The following is a 21657-nucleotide window of genomic DNA, read 5'->3' as shown; positions in this document are numbered from 1 at the left end:
TTAAACCACCTGAGTTATTAATATGGCTGTTTCTGCAGCGCCTTGAAATATACCACCTTCCAGGAAGGTAAATTAAGCCCTTTGGGGATGCCACGGTGTCATTCTGCAAATAGTTTTTTCTTTGGCACTAAATGACAGCCCTAGTATCCTGGGGAAAAGGATGTGCCTTATATAGCTGAGAAAGCACCTCCAGAGAGTAATTTACTCGGTGTAACTCACCACCAAATCAGGACCACCGAAAGTTCCAGAGAGACTTTTTTCCCCCCCAAGACTCAGGGAAGAAGAATGTATTTTATCTCAGAAATAGTTCCTAGGTGCCGCTCTAAAAAGTCGAGCAAAAGAACCTTATTTTGAGATGCTTTCTTATCTTTTGCCTCCAGTTTTTCTTGAGGGTTTCTAAATACAGTAAAAGGAATGAGTCAACCTTTTAATGGAGGGCTTAAAAAACACCTAATATTGGATTAGGTGTCTTATGCAAATTATGTCATGTAATCGGAACAATTTGATGAGGTAGGGACTATTATTAGTGTCCTCATTTTTCCAATGAGGAGTTTGAAGCCTGGAGAAGTCAACTAACCCGTCCAATGTTACAAAACCTGGTAAGTGGCTGAGCCGGGTTTTGAGTTCAGCTTTGCGGGTCAGGAAAGTAAGTCAGGGTCTTACTTACTGTGCTGCACCTACCTGCTAATTAAGGGGCTACCGGATGTCTTAATAAGTGCCTCACCATTATCGATGGGCCCTTCTCTATGCAACTGCCTTAAGCTGTACGGTACTTCCTTTTACCTAACCGTCTCACAAATCTGATAAACATTTAAGCCCCAAACTAGCAGGTTATATGGTCTTACTACATACGCGTGACTGTCTTCCAAAGTCTCTCTACACTATTCATCTCCCATGTTCATTAATTTAGGCAACAAATGTTTGTTTTCTAATCTATTAGATTATATGTTACAAAGGACCATATAGAATTCTGTAGATGTTATTTATCTTTAAAGAGACATGGGCATCTTATTTAAGACAAATTTTATCTGCCTGAAAATTGTCATGTCCAACATTTTTCTTGTCTTTTCTCATTCTATCCCAAACTGAAATGCTCCCAACAACTTTCAGGAGGCAACAAAGGACTCATTCCATCAGTACCCCCATTAAGGGGAGCTTCCAATGTGGGAAAACTGAAATGGGCAGGTCTGAGATTAGATTTATTTAAGGGCAATTCTCTTGCAGAAGTCCATGCTAAAAACAGAGGCCAGTGGGATCCAAGCATGAAATTGTGAAAGCCAAACCAGTAGGAGCCAAGGATGAAATTGTGAAAGCCAAGCTATTGGTTATGAGCTGGTGCCAGTCCTTTTGGGCACATAGGCGTGCTGGCTGTTCCCTGAGTGGGGGACACGTGCCTCCACTTTGCCGAGCTGCGAAGAAGGAGCCCAGCCCTGCCCGGAAGGCAGTCTCATCTCCTGGCTCCCAAAACACCTCACCTCAGCCTTCTAGATTCCAAGAGGCAACTGCTTTTACTCTGTCGATCCCAAGCAACAGGTGCTGAAAAAAATCACCAGACTAAACAATGCAATTTGCTTCTCTTTCTGTATTTTTTAATCCCTAAAGAAATAGCTGCTTTAAAAAAATTTCAAATAATGCAGATTTGTATAAAATGAAACCACAAGTGCCCTCTCTCCCAATCCTTCTTTAATAGCGAAGATAAACACTGTTAAAAGCTTGGTGTGTCTGCTTCCAGACTTTTCTCTTTGCACAGACAATAATTCATATACACATCTATCTGTGTTGATACATATGCATTTTCTTTCCAAAAAGCTCCTGTAATTCTGACCTTCAACTTTCTTGTTTAAATTAACCAAGTATCATGAGTATTTGTGTCTGTCAGAAACCCACGCTTTCTAAAGCTTCGGTAGTATTGCATTCTATAGCAGTGCTGTGTCCCCAACCGGTTCTCTATTTTTAGACTCTTGGGTTGCTTCCAGTGATTTTGCTATAACCGACAACATGGCAATGAACATCCTCGAACATTTCCCTCTGCTCATCTGTTGGGATATATCTGAATAATAACACCCTTTTCCACCAGGAGTCTGGGGATCTCATTTTGGATTTTCCCTTTGAATAGGTGAGAGAATTCCATCCCACTCAACCATTAGACAGGATAAGAACCTACTCCACTGGATTTAGTATGCACTGCAGCACTCAGATGGAGTTGCAAAATAAATCCTACTCCTACTTATTCATATATTTACTTTTAAATATGTACTCATCTCAGATGCCCCTCTGTGCACGTTCTGAGCAGAGCAACATTAACATTTTGTTAATGATTCATCCTCACCTCACCTGCTCCACCGAACACCTAACCAAGATGATGAGTTTTGCCTGAGTACCCACAGACATAGGCTTTGTGGGCTCAGAGGAGAGAGGAGGCTCCCAACCAAATGAAGCTCTAAACGAAACACTTGCCCTGCTGACCCCTGGCACAGAACCCCAGAAATCATTAGCAAGAGTGCCCAGGTAGCTGGGATTGCTGAGGAGCAAGGAGCAAAAGGGGAATCCTCCATAAAGCTCAAAACCTTAGCACAAAAAACCTGCAGACTGCAACCAAGGCAGATTGAAAAGGTTTCATTATTTCTTTTACATATTAAAACTCCTAACTCCCCCCCAAAATATTACCGATCAGTATTTTCTCAGCAAAAGAATCTAAACAATTTTCTGCACTAGTGAATATAATAAAAAAATAATAATATTCTAAAGTAAAACTGCTCTTTTTGCACATCCTTTAAAGTTCAAATTCCAACTGCGGCAGAAAATGAAAGCCATGGTACCACTGGTGATACTGTAAAACTGGCAATTTTAAAATTAGTTTAATGAAACTGTTAATTTCACCCATCTGGTTTAGCATATGCATTTTTTTTTCTCCTCGATCTGTAACTAAAAAACATGCCTTGTTTATGGAGATTAATGGCATAATGGAAAAAACAAACAAACAAAATAGAAGAAGGAGCCATCTTCTTTCCCATTTTCTCGCCTCCTGCCCCAGAAGCTAGGGAAACACAAGGCCAGCGCCCTCACTAATTAACCCTTCCCGTTTCCCCAGGAGCACGGGCCTTGTTCATTTTGTTCCTTTTTCTCTTCTACGCAATCCCATAAGGCGGCCGTTTGCAGGCTCATCATTAACGGAGGCAAAGAGCAGAAAATGAGAAGGTGGGCCCTTGCTGGGGAGCTGGCGTGGGCACCTGATTGGGAATTCAGGAGACAGGCTGCCTCGTGCCTCGTGAGGGGGACGGGGGGCATCGACAGGAAAGGCATTTTTAGTTTCAAGCTTCCAAAAGGTGGAACGCATCCAAAGTACGAGTTGGAAAGGGAAAAAGAAGTGAAAGGAGAAAATGTCAGCTAACCAGAAAAGGAAGATCTCACCGGTTTACTACTTAAAACAACAACAACAACAAAAACACAAAAAAACCTACAACATGCATCATATTCCTTATTTGCATTCTGATCCTGGGAGCCCCAGGGACCCAAGGAGATGGCTTATTTCTCAAAAGTGGCTTGGGACATGCTTGTGTGCCTCGGCGGGTTGGGCTTAGGCCTTGATTTCGAGCTCAGGTCCGTGTGGTCCCAGGGTCCTGAGATCGAGCCCCGCGTCCGTGCTCAGTGGGGAGCCTGCTTCTCCCTCTGCCTGTGTCTCTGCCTCTCTCTCTGTGTCTCTCATCAATCAATAAATAAAATCTTTAAAAATAAAATAGATAAATCTTAAAAAAAAAAAAAAGGTAAACGGCTTGTACTCCAGTATGCAAGTTTTCTAGTTTGTCCCCATAATTTCTCTCCCTCCTTTCTCCACAGCCCAGCCCCACCCCCCCAACCAGGACCCCCATCAGGGGTTCACTGAGCAGGAAAAGTATGCCCCTCTCTGTTCTCTCCTTTGTGCTTCTGTGTATTAAAAAAAAAAGAAAAAAACCCACCACCAACAACTATAATGTATGCTTTCTTAAATAAAAATAAAGATGATGGGTTTTCAATGAACAACACTGAAAATAGCTCTTAAAGGACACGGTATCCCGGTGTTATTAAGAAACATTACTGTCTGTCTAACATTTCCGTGCTCTGCATTTTAGTGTTTCCAAATAAACACTGCCATCGTTGGCAAAAATACGAACAGTTAAAAGCAAACTACAGTGACGCCAGCAAGACCAGCCACCCCTTGGCATGTCGTGGAGGTCCCTCGTCTGCTGCACTCAGCACTGCCGAGCCGGGGCAAGTCAGGCCAGACCCGAACAAAAACAGAAACGAGAGGAACCAGACGCAGATGGTGTCCGCCCCGGGAGGCGAGCCCATGCAGGACCCGGCCTCCTCTCGAGACCCGTTTGCTGGTGGACCTTGGCTTTCTGCAGCCTCGGCCTCCGACTCCCGTGGGCCCAGAGGCGCCCAGCCCAGGAGGAGGGAGGGGGTAACAGATCCAGCCTCCGTGCAACGTCCCCAGGGGCATGCCAGCCGGCTCACCTGTCCCTCCCCGCCTTTGCACCCCACCTGCACCTCAGTCTTTGCGCTCTCCTCACTCCTTCCTACCCCAACCAGCTCTCTGGCCTGGAGCTCTCCTCCACTACCATCCCCCGCCTCCCACCCCCAGCCTCTTACCAGCAACCCCCCCCCAACCCATCCCCACCACCTCTCTTCCCTGGATGCTGGAGCCCCATTCAAAGGGTTTTTTTGAATTCTAAGGGCTCCCTTTTGACAAGGAAGTTGCAACAGGAGAATGAAAGACATAGCCAGCACACCTCTTCAATAATGAAAGAGCACACAGACTGGAACACTACCATCCCGGCATTGGAGAAGGCCCAAATGCTAATAGGGCAATTTCTATGCTCCGACAGAGCCATTTTCCTAGAGAATTGGAGGTTCCCCAGGAAACAACATAGAGGGTGACCAATCATGATGGTCCCCCTGAGGTCTTGAACACGGGGTCTCGTGTTGGATGCCACCCAGGGCCTGGGCCGTCGTGGACTTTGGGACAGAGCAGCACAGTAGGATTCCCGTGCCAAGCATGGCAATCAGAATGCAGAGCAGTGGCTCTGGAATGCCGGGAGGCAGGAATGTCCCCTGCCACGTCTCTGTGACTGCAGCTGAGGGCCCCGAGCGCTGCCGTCTCTAATTCAAAGGCATGCCTACTCGGGGCGACGAGGACCACGTCCTGTGATTCTTCAGGGTGGGAACCACCGGTGGGCACAGCTGCATTTTATACAAGGCTCGCACATCAGCTGTCAACCTTTAAGAAGCCTCCCTCCTCCTCAACCCCTGGCACTTGGCAGAGAGTTCTGTGTGGGCTGGAGTTAAGTCTTTTCATTCGGTTGCCCCAGGGCCCAGCACGTTGCTGGAGGGATCCAATCCACGGGTGCCGAATTGGGCGTGCGTGAACCTTGCGGCTGTTTTACATCTGGGCACCTGTCTCCTTCAGCAGTAGATTAACAGACAGCGAGATCCATGAAATGAAATGAAAACGCGAGAGCCATGAGGGCTACGTTTTTTGGGAATTCTTTTGTACCGGCTGTGCGTAAGAAGGATTCCGGGCTGCTCTTGTGGACGGGGAGGAGTTGGAACCCAGCTCGCTGGCAGGCCTGGGAAACAGAATTATGTTTGCAGAGGTGTCTCAGAGCCAGGGCCGCAGCTCCAGGGAGAGAACAGACTGAAGGAGTGTGCAAGAAATGAGAAAAATGTAGAAAGAGGGCCAAGAAGCCCATAGACTTCTATCAGTTGAGATTGGTGTCGTGGCTTGGCTAGCGTAGACCTTGAACGTGTGTCTCCTACTAGTCAAACTCCTCCTTCCCTCAGCGATCGATTGACCCAACAAAGACATTTTTAGTGCTGCGAATGTATCGTTTAATCATTTGGAATGCGTTCAGTTACTCAACAAATACTTATTGGGGGACTTCAAAGGAAACGTAGATCCCAGTCCCTGTCTTTGAAGCCTTAGAAGCTCCACTGTGGAATCAGACAGGCAAAGCAACAATGATGATGTGGTAGGACAGGTATAGTGAAGAGGATACCCACGAAATGGCAAGGGGAGCGTGGGAGGAAAAGCAGTCTCCCTGGGGACAGAGAAAAGGGCCGTTTGAGGGGGTAGTATTTGAGTTGGGACTTGAAGACTATTTGTAAGCCTGCCGAGGAGCATGGGTGGGTGAAGGATGCTCTGGGAGGGGAATGTTACAGAAACGTGCTGTGTAGGGTCATACAGAAGAAGGCTCCACAACTAAGCACCTCTGTATGGCCAGCACCTTTGTAGACACCGTGGAGAACTGGAAGTATAAGTGGGACACTGCTACTTCCTGTGCTACCCTCAACAAGCTTGCAATTGTGTGATAGAGGCACAAACGGGATCAAATCGTTATGACTCAAGGCAGAGTGAGATGAGCCCTCTTCAGGCGACCCTATCCCTCATATCCATATGGTGCCTCTCTGTCCACAAAGAGCTTTCATGTCATCGATGAGAGCATCATTCCTAATTGCTATTAAACCAAACTCTCCCCAGTATATAAATTACACACATAAATTACATGTCACACCCACGAGGATGGCTATTTATCAAAGGACCAGAAGATAACAAACGTTGGCCAAGATGTACAGAAATGGGAACCCTTGGGCACTGTCAGTGGGAACGTAAAATGGCGTAGCCGCTTATGAAAAAGAGTAGGAAGGTTCTTCGAAAAATGAAACAGGATGCCCACATGATCCAGTAACGCCACCTCGGAGTCTATCCCCAAAGGAATTGAAAGCTGAATCTGGAGGAGGTATCTGCACACCCACGTTCATTGCAGCTCTACTCACAATAGCCAACAGGTGGGAGCAACCCAAGTATCCATCGACAGACAAACGAAATGTGGTATATACAGATGATGGGCTATTATTCAGTCTTCAAAAGGAAGAAGATTCAGACACATGCCACGACACTCCTGAGGACATGGTGCTAAGTGAACTAAGCCAGCCACAGAAAGACGGACACTGCACGATCCCACCTACAAGAGGCTTCTAGAGCAGGCAAGTACATGGAGACAGGAACTAGAACAGCAGTTATCAGGGGCTGTGGGGAGGGAAAATGCGGAGCCGTTGTTTAATGGGTACAGTTTCAGTTTTGCAAGGTGAGAAAGTTCTAGAGATCTATGCAACAATGTGGATGGGAAAAAAAAAAAAAAAACAATGTGGATGGGCTTAACCCCACTGAGGAGTACACAGAAAGATGGTTATGATGGGGAGTTTTACACTACATGTATCTTACCACAAAAACATATTTTCGATTACAGTCCTTAAAGAGGGAGGGTACAAATATTGGGTGATTCTCTCTTGCGGTAGGAAAAGTACAGCTCAGACTTTGGGGAACAACTGAAAGGTGGTGACCACTGCTGACCTCGCGAGGCCGGATGCAGGCCTCCGATGAGGGTCCCTGCTGGTCGTGGATGAAGCCAATGGTCCCGACTGTCCACCCCCTGCAATGTTCTCATCACTGCTTTGACGTGCGTTGTTGGCTTAGCGAGAGAGCAGATGATCCGCCCGAAATCACACAGTGCGGAGAAACAACTCTTTTTAAGCCTGAAACGTGCGCATGTAGCGGCCTGGAAGCGGAGTGGGCTGTGCATGTGGGGACATGCTGCCAAGAAAATAAATGACTCTGCCGCAAAGAACCAGAAATCACAGGCCACTGTCTTCCGTGGTCTTATTTTTTCAAATTGCCGGGAATGAAAAATAATAATTCCACAAATTAATTCCCTTTGTAGGAGCAATGAGAGCTGACCTTTTTCTTTACGTTGACCTGATATATGAAACACGGCCCCGTTTTTGTTCGATCCCGGCTCACAGGGTCACTTAGTCAACATCTGCTGAGTGAATGAATGCAAGGAAGGTCGAGACATGAGCAACCCAAGAAGCTTCTCACACAGTTGAAGTCCTGCCCTCTCTTCCTGTGCCCATTCAGTTCCTGCAGCCAGAATTCAAAGCCCCAAACACCTGATGATCCTTGACTCCACTCCCAGAGCTTACCTCAGATATGAAAAATGGAAAACCATGAGGATGGTTCTAATAGAGTCTACTAGCAAGAGCACAAAACAATGTAGGCAGAGTTCTTATTAACTAGAGTTGTCCAGAACGCTCCAAAGCCAGCGAGGCCCTTAACAGCAAGACGAACCCACAAGGAAGGGGGGTGAGGAGCCAGGAATGGATCTGTAGCCACACGAGTCTACGATGATTCCTTTTATAGGAGACCAGACTCGAGATCTGTGAAAAGTGTAAACTCGTTTTTTTTTTAACCTCAATTTACAAAATCAACTTCTTCTGCGTTGCGCTCGGCCTTGTTAGCGAGTGAACACCATGCGCCACACCAGTCTGTCTCCAGGGTTAGCAGGAGGACGCTCTGCTGGCCCCAAGCAAGGGCAGGGTGCCAGGCAGAGAGATGGATTTTAATGAGGAGTGTAGGGCCGACCTCTGCAGAAGGCTCCCCAGTCCCCACGGACAGGGCGGTGTAACCCAGGAAAAAAACAGGAGCTGAAGGCAGAATGGGGGTTTGGGGTTCATTTTGGAAACTTGCCTACCTTGCCTGGCGCCCCACTCCCTGCCTGCCCCTGGGCCCCAGGAAATGGGAGGGAGAAGAAGGAGCACAGGGCCCGAGTCAGGCCCTGGGCTGCAGGGGCTACGCAGTCCTTGCCCGCATCCAAGCAGCCCCACGTCCTTGAGAGCCAACCTGTCTCCACCCCCGTTAGCTCTGTCCCCAGCACCCTGTCCCATCCAGGCCTGCGTCCTCGGCCAAGGACCCCTGCTTTCCGCGTACACCCCTCCCTTCAGCTCCCCCTCACCGCCCGCTGCTGTCGGAGAACCTCAAAACCCAAGTCTGATCACATCTGCTGCTTCTACGGGCCCCTGTCACCCACGAGGTGAAGCCCAAACTCTCAGGACGGTGCCCGAACTGCATCACAGTCACACTCTCCAGGCCTTCTCCCACCTCCCAAGCCCCTCGCGAGTCATTTCCAAGGGCTGCGCTGCTCCCATCGCTCTGCCTCTGCCCTGCCTCTGATGCCCAGATACCTTGCTTATCTGGCAAACACCTACCGACTCCTCAAGAATCAATCCCGGTGTCACCTCTCCCAGGAAGCCTTCCCTGACCACTCCTTCCTTGCGACTCTACCACTTATTCCCACTGCTTTTACTAAAGATGCATCCCCAGGGGAGCCTGGGGGGCCCAGTCCGTTGAACACTGGACTCTTGGTTTCGGCTTACGTCGTGCTCTCGGGGTCATGAGATCAAGCCCCGCGTCTGGGCTCCTCCGCACGCTCAGCACAGGGTCTGGCTTGAGACTCTTTCCCCCTCCTCCTCCCGCCCCCACTGCTCCTTCCCCTACTCACACTCTCACTCTTAAATAAATAAATAAATAAATAAATAAATAAATAAATAAAGTCTTTAAAAAAAGATGCATCTTTAATTTTCCTTTGTTTCCAAGTCTTCCCCTAAGGACAGGGACCTTGTGTGATTTTACTTCTCTCTAAAGTCTAGCCAAGTAACTGAGCAGACACTCAGCAGGTATCAAACGAACGAAAAGAGGAAATATCTTGTCTGGTTTGGATTCCCTCAGGCCGGACGAGATTTCCTCTGCACTGTCTGCAACAGGGCATCTCTTCCGTGGAACGCTGGCACTCTGCGGCACCTCGGGTGGCCTCTCACCACTAAGACCGTGATCATCGCTCACCTTGGCATCCCCTTCCCCGGGCTGAGCACTCCAGGCTCCCCTCCTCTTCCCAACAGACTTCATTCCAAGATCCCCTGTGGCCCTCCAGGGGGCACGGAATGACTAAGCACACCCAGACTGTGCCAGGCCTACGCAGAAGCTGGCCACGGTCGGGAAGGTGAGACAGATGGCTGAGATCCCGTTTACGGTGCCAAGTCAGGAATCTCAGGTTCAAGTGCCTGAGGGAGCAGGCAGGTAAGCCGCAGGAGAGGAGCAGGTGGTAGGTGCTGGAATGGGAGGTGGGGTGGGGCGTACCGTGGATGGACGGAGCACGCCTGGGCCGACTCTCACTCCCAGACTGTGCCTAGCACTGCCAGAACTTTGGTTTTTCAAGAAAAGCTAAAAATTTGCATTTTTTATGCAACTTTTGAGATACCAGCAAGTACTTTTTATTTTTTTAATTGACAATAATGTACAGGCCAAACCAATGGCCTTCGATGGCCAGCTCTGGCGGCACGCCATCCTCTGTGGCCTTGGCTTTAAAAGAACGGCTGGAGCGATTCCTCAATTTGTCCTTGTATTTAGTGTTGGAAATGCGCACAGCGACACCGAGGGAGGTGGGCCTACAGGGGCAGAATGTAAATGTGAAGTTACCCTAGAACATAGGGTTAAAAATAACTTTGAGGCATACGTCACCAAAGAGGGTGAGCGGAGCTGCAAAAGGAGGAGCCTTCCTAGCCAGTGTCCAAAGGCGAGGCAAAGACACAATTACCTACCTGTCCACAGGCCCATCTCCAGCAAGGCCTGGAACAAGCCCGGGTGCTGGTCTTTCAGCTCTTTCTCCCAGGGGAAGGCTCTGCACGTGGAGGGACTCCCATATCTGAGCTTCAGGTCCAGGTAGGAGTTCTGGAGGTCGCCTACAGGCAAAGGAAGCACGAGACAACACTCCCCTTAGGGGAGGGAAGGTCTCATCCTTCTAAAGCCCTCCTCCCTAAGAGGAACTAGAAAGAAGAGGTCAGACTTCATGTTACTGGATGTTGGTTTGGGTACAGTAGGGATTTGAAACCAGCTACGATGCCTTGACCTCGAGGTCACAAATTCAAAGCCATGTCCAAGGGAAATGTGCCAAGTTGCTGATGGCTGTGGAATAATTCTACGGAATGAGCAGCTGGCCTCGGACTGTGCCCCAGGAGGCCAATATCTAGGCCATTTTGTTGGCAGCGTGAGTTGAGGAGCAAAGCACAAGGACCCCCGGGGAGGCAAGGCAGGGGATGTTAGGAAAATGTTCAAGGCCACCAAACAGATCAGCATGCAAGGATGGCCTTCCAACTCAGAGTATCTCTCCTGAAATTACATCACTTATCAAAATCAGTTTCTTTCCTGTTTGGGATATTACTATTCCTATATATCTTCCCCCTCTTCTGACAGCATCATATTTTCTGGATGAGTCAGCTGTACGAGCAGCAGCTGGGGACCAGTATTGCCTATTCTTAAATTAAATTGCAGAAGCGCTGCCTTTCCACACTCACCTATCACTGCCTCTCCTCACTTCCCAAGACCCTCATCTGTGAACCCTATCGGACCGAGGTACGTTCCAGAGGCACCCATCCCTCCACAGCCTGGGGCGGGAAGTTCAGCTCTGGAGACAGTGAAATGCGTGGGCAGGACTGCCATACTCAATTCTCTTTTCCTGATGGCAAAGGCCCCACAGGAATTTCTCTTCCAGAAGGAACATATGTGACTAACTCTAGTGCCACCGTATCAGGCAAGGAGCTCTAAGCACAGAGAAATTTATAAGCCCTAGATCCAAGCTGAAATATTGCAAGACGGGCCAGGAACCAAGTCTTATAATCAACGACCACCCTGTATGAGTGAAGGATGTCCGTGCAAATATGAGCAGGCATGAAAGCAATCTGTTTGAAATTCATCCCTTCTGTTGGCTATTACCAAGGTCTTCCAGAATGAATCAATTTCAAGGATTAAAAAAATAAAACCGAGCCCCAAACAACAAAGTCACTGTTCAACATTTCTGAAAGCTAATATTCAGATATTAATGGCCCAAGACAAAAGTGCACCGATGGGGAAACATTTCTAATGATTAATTTATTTTCCAATTCACTTTTATTTTCTTAGACTGGCCTAAGATCCCATTATGGGTGGGAAGAATGCAATGCGAGGCTCGAAACGCTTTCATTTGTATTCTTAAACTGAATCGCATATGGTTGAAGCTAAGAGGCAGGTGTGGGTTCCTGTTGGCCGTTGGTCTGGTTGGGGTCCAGGTAGAACGTACAAGGTCACCTGCCTCCATCTGCGGAAGGGCTCGCAGTCATATTTGTTCCCACTGCTCAAGTCATATATATTCCATCTTGACCATGGTAGAAAGAAGCCAAACGTACTGACACAAATACACAGAGCTAGAAATTGCTCTCCGGAAGCTCAGTACTTACATGCTTCTTGTCTTCCGCCCCCTTGCTGTACCGTGGACGTGTACATGGACACTATTTCTTGGACCTGAGCACACCTTTCGTAATATGATTTGATCTGTTCAGCAAGTTGCTTCTCAAGGAGGGGATTAAAAATCTACAAGAAGGCAAGAAAATCGACTGAGCAACAATTGTCACCAAGCTCCCATCGATACCGATGAGGCTGCGTTGGGGTTAATGTCCTTCCCCCATTGGTATCACCAGATGGCTTGCTTGCACACGGATCATCCACTCCGGATTAGCAAAGGGAGGGTATGCACCAGCTCTGTCTGCTTCCCTCTAGCTGCTTTCCGTGGCACCCTCTCCTCTGCAGAGCTTCTTAAATGTCAGGATTTCCCAGAGACCAGGCCTCCACCCTCTTCTTTCCCCTCACTGCATGCTGTTCCTAGACACATTCATCTCTCCTTCAGTTCCCAAGCGATGCCAAGTCTCCCCGCGCTGTGCCCCTCCCTGGGAACCCTCCTCCCACTTTCGTCTGTTTGTCAGGCTCCTACTCAGCCTCCAAGAGTCAGGTCCAAGGTCATGATACGGGGCAGCTTTGCTAACAACCCACCCTCAGGTGTGTGCGGATGCAGATGTGCCCACAGACCCCAAACCCTGGGCTCGAGTGTGAATTAAAGCATGTACCGCATTCTTTCATGACCGAGGTGTTTAAGACCCAGACGGGGAGCTTCTCGGAAACAGGCCTTATCTCAACTCATTGGTTTTCAAAATGCAGGTTGTGACCCATTAGGGGGTCATGAAATGATTTCAGCAGGTTGTAACCAGCAGTGATTTTTAAAATATATATAAAGTAGAACACAAAATAGCAGAGTGCATTTAACATGGGAAGGGTATGTGTTCTTTGTTAAGATCATTGTTTCAGTTTTGTATTTTATACGTATACGTGTCTATGTGTGTATGTATATGTATGTTCATGATATTACACGGATTTCTTCTTTTCTTTCTTTTTTTATTATTACATAGATTTCTTATGTGAACCACCTTCAGAAAAAAGTTTGAGAGCTTCCATGTTAATTATCTTGGATGCCTCAGCACCAGCACAGGGCCTGGCAGATAGCAGGTGCTCTAGAAGTGTTTGCCGTGAAATGAATAAATTAATTTATTTGTTTTCCTCTTCATAAAGGTCTCTCCATAGGGCCTTTGAGATGCACCCATGGGTAGAGGGCTCTGCGTTTTTCTTCCTTTACTTTGCCTAATGACTCCCGCTTTTCCCAGAACAAATCCCACAGGGTCACAGGATGCATTGACGTTCCTTGTTCAGGTGTCTGGTGATCTCTTTACCAAGGTGGAAAAAGACACCTCTGTAATGGTGGGAATCCCCGTCTCCCTGCACCAGCCCCGAGGGAGCAGGCCTGCAGAGCTGGACAATCCCATCTGTGGGTGGGTTTTTTTTTGATGCAGGGTCACGATACAGTAGATTGAGTCCTCCACAATCCCTAGTACAGCCAACCCACCCCAGTGGGAGCCCAGGGCCTGCGTTTCTGAAGAGAGCAGCAAACGGAACCAAGATTTTAATTTGTTAGAGCATCTCCTCTTCTGATACTTTAAATAATAGCACATAAAAGAAGCTCTACCAAATAAGTAAGATTCTCTCCTTTCATTAGCTTAATCACTGGATAGGCAACAGCCTGATAAAAATCTACTCTATAATTAAGCTAGTAGTTATTAAAACAGAGGAAGTAAATGGTTTCCATTTTATGAGTACTAAATGAACCAAACCTTAACAGAAATCTATTATCGAGTTTGCTGGGGGAAAAGCCTCCATATTAATTATGTTTGATGACAGAGCCAATGCGAGGTCCGGCTTGGGTAAATCTTTTGTTTACATGAGGTTCCACGTCCCCGAGGCACACACCCATCGTGCATGAACACCCAGAAACTTCTCGATGCCCAGGGCTCACCTGTGTGGGGTGCAGAGTGTGGAGACGATAGTACTTCAGAGGTCCAAAAAACCCTTCAATGCCGGCCACATACCTGCTCCCTCCAATAATGAAGTATCCAGCAGTGTCATTATAATAGAAATCCTCCCTGAAGCTATAGAAGAACAAAGAATTAAGAAGGCTCTTGGTCTGAACCAGATCTTCAAAAAAGAGACTCTTTCATTGACCGTCCCTGACTTACACCCCCAAATTTCTTCTTGCCTTTCACGCTGAGTTCTAGTGGATAAGACCATGGTGGGGTCAGACACACTTGGGCTAGGATCCCAACTCTGCTATTTACCAGCTGTGTGACCTTGGACCTGTCCCTTACCTTCTCTGAGACTGAGTTTTCTCATTCATAAATCAGTTCTTTAATAATTAGATTCTTGGATGCCTAGGTGGCTCAGTGGTCGAGCTTCTGCCTTGGGCTCAGGGTGTGATCCCGGGGTCCTGGGATCAAGCCCCACATCGGATTTCCTGCAGGAAGCCTGCTTCTCCCTCTGCCTGTGCCTCTCCCTCTCCCTCTGTGTCTCTCATGAATAAATAAATAAAATCTTTAAAAAAAATAATTATATTCTTAGGAGGACTAAGATGAAATGTAATGGTATATGCCCAGAAGAGTGCCTGGCCCACCATAAATACTCAGTACCTGGCGGCTTTCGATATTGGTAAAATTGTTTGGAATTAGAATTTTTTGGAATCTCTAGTCTTACTTGGAAATGTTTTGCTCGAAAAGGAAAAAAAAAAACATCTTGTTGAATGGATAGAAGGTGGTTGTGAAGGAAAACTAACAACATATCCTATTAGATAAGAACCAAGAGAAAATTCAGAGTGAGGAGGAAGAGGCTGAAAGCGAGAGGTCAGCACAGGTGATATGCTGGAAGTCCGCCTCGTCCTGAAAGACTTGAAGAAACAGGAAGGGAAACGAAGGGGGACAATGGGCCAGCATGAATAAAATGCACAAAGTTGTTCCTTGCTGCATTGTTTATATTCACCAAAGCCTGGAAAACCCCAGGTGTCTGGCCCACAGCCATCCAGTGGATCCTAAATGTGAGCCTTTTCCTCGTATATAGCTTAAAAAAAGGAACAGAAGGCTCTGTGTACTGACCTGGAGAGATCTTTAATATATTAGGTGAAAAAAAAGTAGAACAAAAGTGTGGAACAAAGAATACATACTTTTTATCCAAGAAAGAGGAGAATGGATTTTCTTTTGGTATTTGCATTCTAAAAAGTCTAAGTATACACTGCAAGAAACTAATAATAGTATTTCTCCAGGGCATGAGGGTAGGGGATAGAGTGGATGGGGGCGGAGGTAGAAGCAAGACACCTAACTGTATATTTTTTCATATAGTTTTGATTCTTTTTAAACATGTGCCTTTATTACCCATTTAAAAACTAAAATAGGATAGGTGAACAAGGTGCCATCATATGTGGACAGCAGGTTGGGGGGAGGGGGTCAAGACAGATATCAAGTGAGAAGCCAAGCAAAGAGGAAGCGCCAGGGAAGGCAGAGGGCAGATGGAAGCAGATGGAAAGAAAACAAAATGTCAGGCAAGCCGCCAGGAGCCCGGCGAGCCACGAGAGCAATGGGCCAGGGTGACGCCAACAGGGATGGAGCAAGATACCAGCCGTTGGATCAGAGAAGCCAAGCAACCTGGGGTTAGCCCCAAAGAGAGGCTGTACTGACTGTTACCAAGGAACCCGAACCCTAGCAGGTGCACCTGGCTGGAGAGGAAGACAAAAGGGAGAACACATCCACAGACGGCAGCAAAAGTGAATGCTCAGAAATTGGCTTTACAAGAATGTGGCTAAAATGGAAAAGAAGTGCTTCTTCTCTGGATTTTTTTTTTTTTCCTTTCAGAATCTTAGGCTTGAAGGGCCGTGAGAAGATGATGGTCCTTCCCTTTATTTTCCTCTAGGACCACGAAGTTATTATCTCTGAGAGCTATGAATTGATTTTGTTTTTCAAGACCATGGAAAGATTTAACATTCCAGCCACCCTCACGATGCAGTACCTGGTACTTGAAGGATACAAAGCAATGCTTCTACAATAGAAGCTCTCTTAAGGGAACTCGGCTCAACCAACTCACCAGCACACCTGCTGGCTATCCCTGCTACGTGCTGGATGCTCGGCGGCTGGAGCCCACTCTCTGCAGCCTTAGTCTTCACACTGCTTAAGTAGAGAAGGTAACAGTACCAGTAGCCCAGAACTACTGGGCTGTTGGAAGGATTAAATAAACTAATTTTTGAACAGAGCCTTTAGAACTGCACCTGGCACATGGTAATTAAGCACCATAACAGTTAACTACGGTTATTATTATTAACCTAGTCCACGGCCGGACTTTTACTGCCATCTTAGTAGGATCACATGCCCAGTGAGAATCAGAAGTGTCTGTTCCCAAACCTGACAGTGCCAATTGTATGGTCATTAAAATTATAAAATTTACTATTATGTTATTCAATAAAATGTGGACTGGAAAGAAAGACTTGTCCATTCTATAACAATTAGGTTGACTATTTTCGGTAGATTCAGAAAAGAACAGTTACTCAAAAAGTGTGGAATTAGGACAACTGTAGAAGACTAGAAGAAAATGGAAGCAATCTAGATGTATTTTGGCTCTGACAGCTTCACAAGTGTCTTTGTTTTCTTTCCATTTGTAAGAAACAGAAATTGGGCGCCTTTTATGCAAGAAAGTCCACAGGGAACTTCTATAGGTAGAATCATAACAAAGGCCCTATCTGGAAAGATTGGTGGATGAATGTATGTTTCTAGGTTTTTTTCATTAAAATAAAATGTTTATGGTAAGTATCTTTTTACATGGATCTTTGCTTTAACTGAATTTTTCAACTGATCCATAAATTACTTGGTCCCTATGATATGGGATTGTAATTTTTTTATCACTATCATAATACAATTGCAACCTTGTGGTTTATAAGAAATATATATTTGAGGGCACCTGGGTGGCTCAGTCGGTTAAAGCGTCTGACTCTTGATTTCAGCTCAGGTCGTGATCTCAGGGTTAAGAGATTGAGCCCCAGCATTGGGCTCTGCACTGCTTCAGATTCTTTCTCTCCCTCCCTTCCTCCCCCTCACTCTCTCTCTCTAAAATAAAAAAATAAATTTTTTTAAAAGAGAAATATACATTTGATCTTTGTCCACAGTTGCTGGCTCACAATGCTCCTCAAACCCTTGGGATCTCCTAAGTGTTGAAGGTGGTAAAGATGCTTGTTGTTATATCAGTGAAGGTGATTCCACTCAAAGGCAGAGGCTGGTTCCCAGCTGGACCAACCATATGATTAGAGGATTGAAATTTTTAGTTCTACCCCCTAACCTCCAGGGAGGGGAGAAGGGCTGCAAGTTGAACCAGCCAATGGCCAATGTCTTAGTCAACCATGGCTATGTAATGATGCCTCAGTAAAAACCCTAAAGGCCTGGGTGAGAGCCTCAAGGTTCGTGAGCACATGGAGGCTGAGGAAATTGGCACACCTGGAGAGGGCGTGGAAGCTCTGTGCCTTTTTCCTAGCCATTGCCCTATGCATCTCTTCACCTAGCTGTTGATTAGTATCCTATATCAGATCCTTTAATAAATGGGTAAATATAAGTAAGTACTTCCCTGAGTCCTGGGAGCTGATCTTGCAACTAAAAAGAACCTAAGGAGGAGGTCATTGGAACCTCCAATCTACTGCATGGGCTTGGAACTGGTATCTGAAGTTGGGGAGGGGGCAGTCTAGTAGGACTGACTCTGTGGCCGTCTGATGCTATCTCTGGGTAGACCGTGTTGGAGTTGCATTGAATTCTCGGACACCCTGCTGGTGTCTGAGAATTGCTTGGCGGTGGTAGGCGGGAAGCCTCCCCCATCTTGGAATTGGGTCTGGGAACCCCAAAGGAAGAGCTAAATAGGAAATCTCCCTAGCCTGGTTTCCATCCACATCAGCGCCTGTACATTTTTCTCCTCTAAAATCCTCCGTGGCTGCACAAAGATTGCAAGTGCTTCCTTGCACTGTGTGTGCACCATTTGATGGTCATCAATTTCACTGACATAAAGCTGAGCAACACGGTTCCAAGGCCCAGGCCATCCCTTCTGGAAACCTCAGACACACTGGCAAACTCTCTTTACTCTTATCTGGACATAGGAGACTGCCTTGGTTTATTACTGCAGAGCGCGGGCAGCCCAAAAGAATCTCCGGCGTTAATAAACCTCACTCAGGATTAGAAAACAGCTCCAGCTTGAGCATTCCTTAGTAGGGGAACATAGAGCTTCAAATTAGCTGTCCCTCTGCCCCCTTAGAGTAATCACCATCTCAAATGTCATTTCTCTGGAACCTGCTGAAAATTCTGATCCCTTTGGTATCCTCTGAAGCTATTATTCTATTCAGTTCCTTCCCAGAATTCACCATGATATGCAATTTTAAATGTATTTGTGAATTTATTTAAGATCTGCCTCCCCCCACTAGGGTTTTTGGGGTTTTTTGTTTGTTTGGTTTTGCTTTGTTTTTGTCTTTTTGAACTCCATGCAGGTAGGGATTGCCTGTATTCTTTTTGTTCATCATTTTATTCCCAGAGTCTGGCACTGTGTCAGGTTGGGTGAATGAGCATATATTGGATGAATGAAGGAAGGATAAACCCTATACAGGCCTGAAGTTGTTACCTGTCACCCACTGTCACTGACAGCCTTTCATTTGTGTGTAGCGCTGCACTCCTGAGCACTTAATTACTGATCTTTCTATACCACCTTTGTGGGACGGCAGCTATCATTATGTTTACACGACAACAAGGAATGAAAAGGAGCGCTATGATGGAAAGCCTATAACCATCTGAAATATCTGATGTTTAGTTCACTGGCTTGGCCCACTCGGAAATCTCTCTGATGGATGAGATTCCAAATATCTAACCACAGGAATCCCAGGTAGGCCAGACATTAAATCCAGTTCTTCTATTGATGGGGAAGGTCCCAGGAGTACAGGCAGGACAGCTGAGGAGGTGGCAAGGGGTACTCCTGGGTCCGGGACTGCCCCTATTACCACGTAAGAGATCATTTCAATGTTTTAAGCAGAATGTTGAGTTGGTCTGTACCTGATAATCCATCCTCCTCTCCGGAATCTGATATGATCACACGGATTCTGTATTTACGGAATACCTTTATTTTTTGTTCATTGTCTATTCCTTACATTAATTTTTGTTTCTTACAATATTATGTTAGATGTTATTTGTCATGATTACTGTTATGAGTTAAATTGTGTCATTTCCCCCCACCCTCCTACCTCAGATTTGCAGGTTGAAGTCTGAACCCCAGGCTCTCAGAATGTGCCCTTATTTGGAAATAAGGTCATGGCAGGTGTAATGAGTTGAGATGAGGCCATAAGAGCAGAATGGGCCCTTAGTCCGATATGGCTGGTGTTCTTACCCAATGCGGAAATATGAAAGACCCGCACACATGCATGCAGTCACAGGGAAAATGTCCTGTGAAGATTGGGACACCTGCCACCACAGCCCCAGGAGCTGTCAGAAGCTGGAGACAGGCCTGGAAGGCTCAGAACCCAGAACAGCTCTTTTCCCAGACCCTTCAGAGAGAGCACGGCCCTGCCGACACTTAATCTTGGGCCCCTAGCTTCTAGAAACGTAAGACAACAATTTTCAGTTGTTTAAGCCACTCAGCTCGTGGTGCTGTGTTCCAGTAACTCTAGCAAACTAATACAATTATGGAGTTTTCTGGAACCTCCTTAAATCTTATGTGGAAGGCGTATGTCTCTGTCCCCGCGTGCTGGTCCCAGCCCTGGATCACCCTGTGATCGCTCCAACTATAATTCAGCACCTAGGTCTCTGGGATGTATGATGAAAGGAAGCCCTTATGTCAAGAATGAAAAAGAGCCTATGAAATCAATCTTCTGTCAAAAACGTCCTGGGGTCGGGCGTGGGGGTCAGGAAGGAAAGGAGGAGGTATTATTTCAGATTTCACATCCCAAAATTTAAACCCTCGATTTCTGGGGCCCACCATGCAGAGCGGGAGACCAGCAGACGCTCCCAAAGGAGCCACATAGCATCTGTTTCTCCAAAAAAAACTGCCAGGCCTCTCTCCTTCTTGAACTCTCTTCTACAACAAAACTCATGCCCGTTGAACTCTTTCTGACTGGTCTAAGTCCTCCTGGTACCCTTTCAGCCTTCCTCCCCTCTGTTTTCAGGCCTCAGCCTCTCTGCTCCAATACAGCTGTCAAGTCGCCCCTGACCTTCTTGCAGGCTAAGGAATAACACCTCTTTAGCCTTTCCTTATAACTGTAATCCTTTAATCCGGCCATGAAAATAAGAATTGTTCTACCTGCCCAGAGCCCGAAAGCAAGCAGTTTGACATAAATATAAACTGGAATGACAGGGGGGAAAAAGTAGGATGTGTGCCCTGCCCCCCTCCATTCCTGCGTCTCTCTCTTTGTTTTCATTTCTTCAATAATTGGTTTCCAAGAAAATGTGGATTATGTGAGGAGTCTGAGGGATCGGGCCTGTTCAGAGAGACAGTTTCCTGCTCGCTGTAGTAGAGTAACTACAGCGGGGAGGAACGAGATGACCCCCTCCTTTAGCCAAAGTGCCTAATACATTTTTTAAATTGTACAGACAAAGCTGGTACATGGGTATTATACATGCATACATAAATTATACATGCAAAGCTGGTAATTTGTGTTTCTGTTTTTTACACTTATTTTTAAGCATTTGATTGTAGATATATATATATATAGTCTAGGCATGTTGAGGTATCTTGGGTTCCCAAAGCAGGCTGCCCCATGGTTCTGCCACTAGAAACCCCGCTATTAGACAGGGATGCAGAAGGAAATTAAAAAATTATGAAATGCAAGGCAAAAGACCTAATTCTCAGCTTCCGTAACTCTTGTGGAGAATGGTTACACGAGGATGAAAAGTTACACCAATATCAATAGTTGCATGCATTTCAAATTTAGATTATAAACATAAATATGAGGACTGTCTGCTTTTATGCTTTATCCTAGGCCAAAGCTACCAACCATTCTCAATAAGCAACATTAATACTTTGATTTATCTTTCAGAATCCCTCACAGAAGATAATTTTCAAAGAAAATGAATTATAAGGTGCCACGAAGGGAAGAATTTACAATGGGATCTGGAGAGAGAAATAGTTTCTCTTGCTTAGAAAAAAATGTTGTGGGGGGAAGGGAGAGGAATTTGCAGATGTAAAAAAAAAAAAAAAAAAAAAGTGCAAACACTGGCTCTCGGGCAGACCAGACACAGTCCATGTTCAGAAAAGCTGAATAAGGAAGTGTGGGAATAACATGAGGGTTGAAGGCTAATGTATGAAGATTTCTTAATCCTTATCCAACAACATGTTGCGTAAAAAGAAAATATCACACTTACCTAATGGTCTGATTGTGGTAGCTTTCCAAGTCCTGTCCAATGCTGGTGGTTACTACGATCTGTGTTGGGAGAAATATACAAGATCAGTTATGCCCCAACACCTCACATCATAAATACAGTCCTGGGTATAAATTACTCATAAAATGGGTTGTGTGGTCCCTCCCCTGGTCCATTTCTGCAGAA

General features: G+C 46.2%; 1 protein-coding gene across 5 annotated transcripts in view; it reads right to left on the bottom strand.

The window, feature by feature from the left end:
• SEL1L3 (SEL1L family member 3) overlaps window positions 1-21657 on the bottom strand; it is a 100841-nt gene that overhangs the window by 48941 nt on the left and 30243 nt on the right. For all 5 annotated transcript variants that reach the window (XR_007409981.1, XM_049108723.1, XM_025437289.3 and 2 more), the window contains exons 6-9: window positions 21475-21533; window positions 14082-14214; window positions 12142-12274; window positions 10471-10611 (exon numbers count right to left, since the gene is read on the bottom strand). Coding sequence is in view for 4 of the 5 variants with exons in the window: in XM_049108723.1 (XP_048964680.1) it covers window positions 10471-10611; window positions 12142-12274; window positions 14082-14214; window positions 21475-21533 (466 nt within the window). In the remaining variant the exon portion in view is untranslated. The remainder of the gene's footprint in view (window positions 1-10470; window positions 10612-12141; window positions 12275-14081; window positions 14215-21474; window positions 21534-21657) is intronic.

This window comes from Canis lupus, chromosome 3 (genome assembly GCF_003254725.2).
Source record: "Canis lupus dingo isolate Sandy chromosome 3, ASM325472v2, whole genome shotgun sequence".
Lineage (NCBI taxonomy): Eukaryota > Metazoa > Chordata > Mammalia > Carnivora > Canidae > Canis > Canis lupus.
The sequence above is the reverse complement of the archived record's forward strand: the minus strand, read 5'-3'. Positions and strand labels throughout refer to the sequence as shown.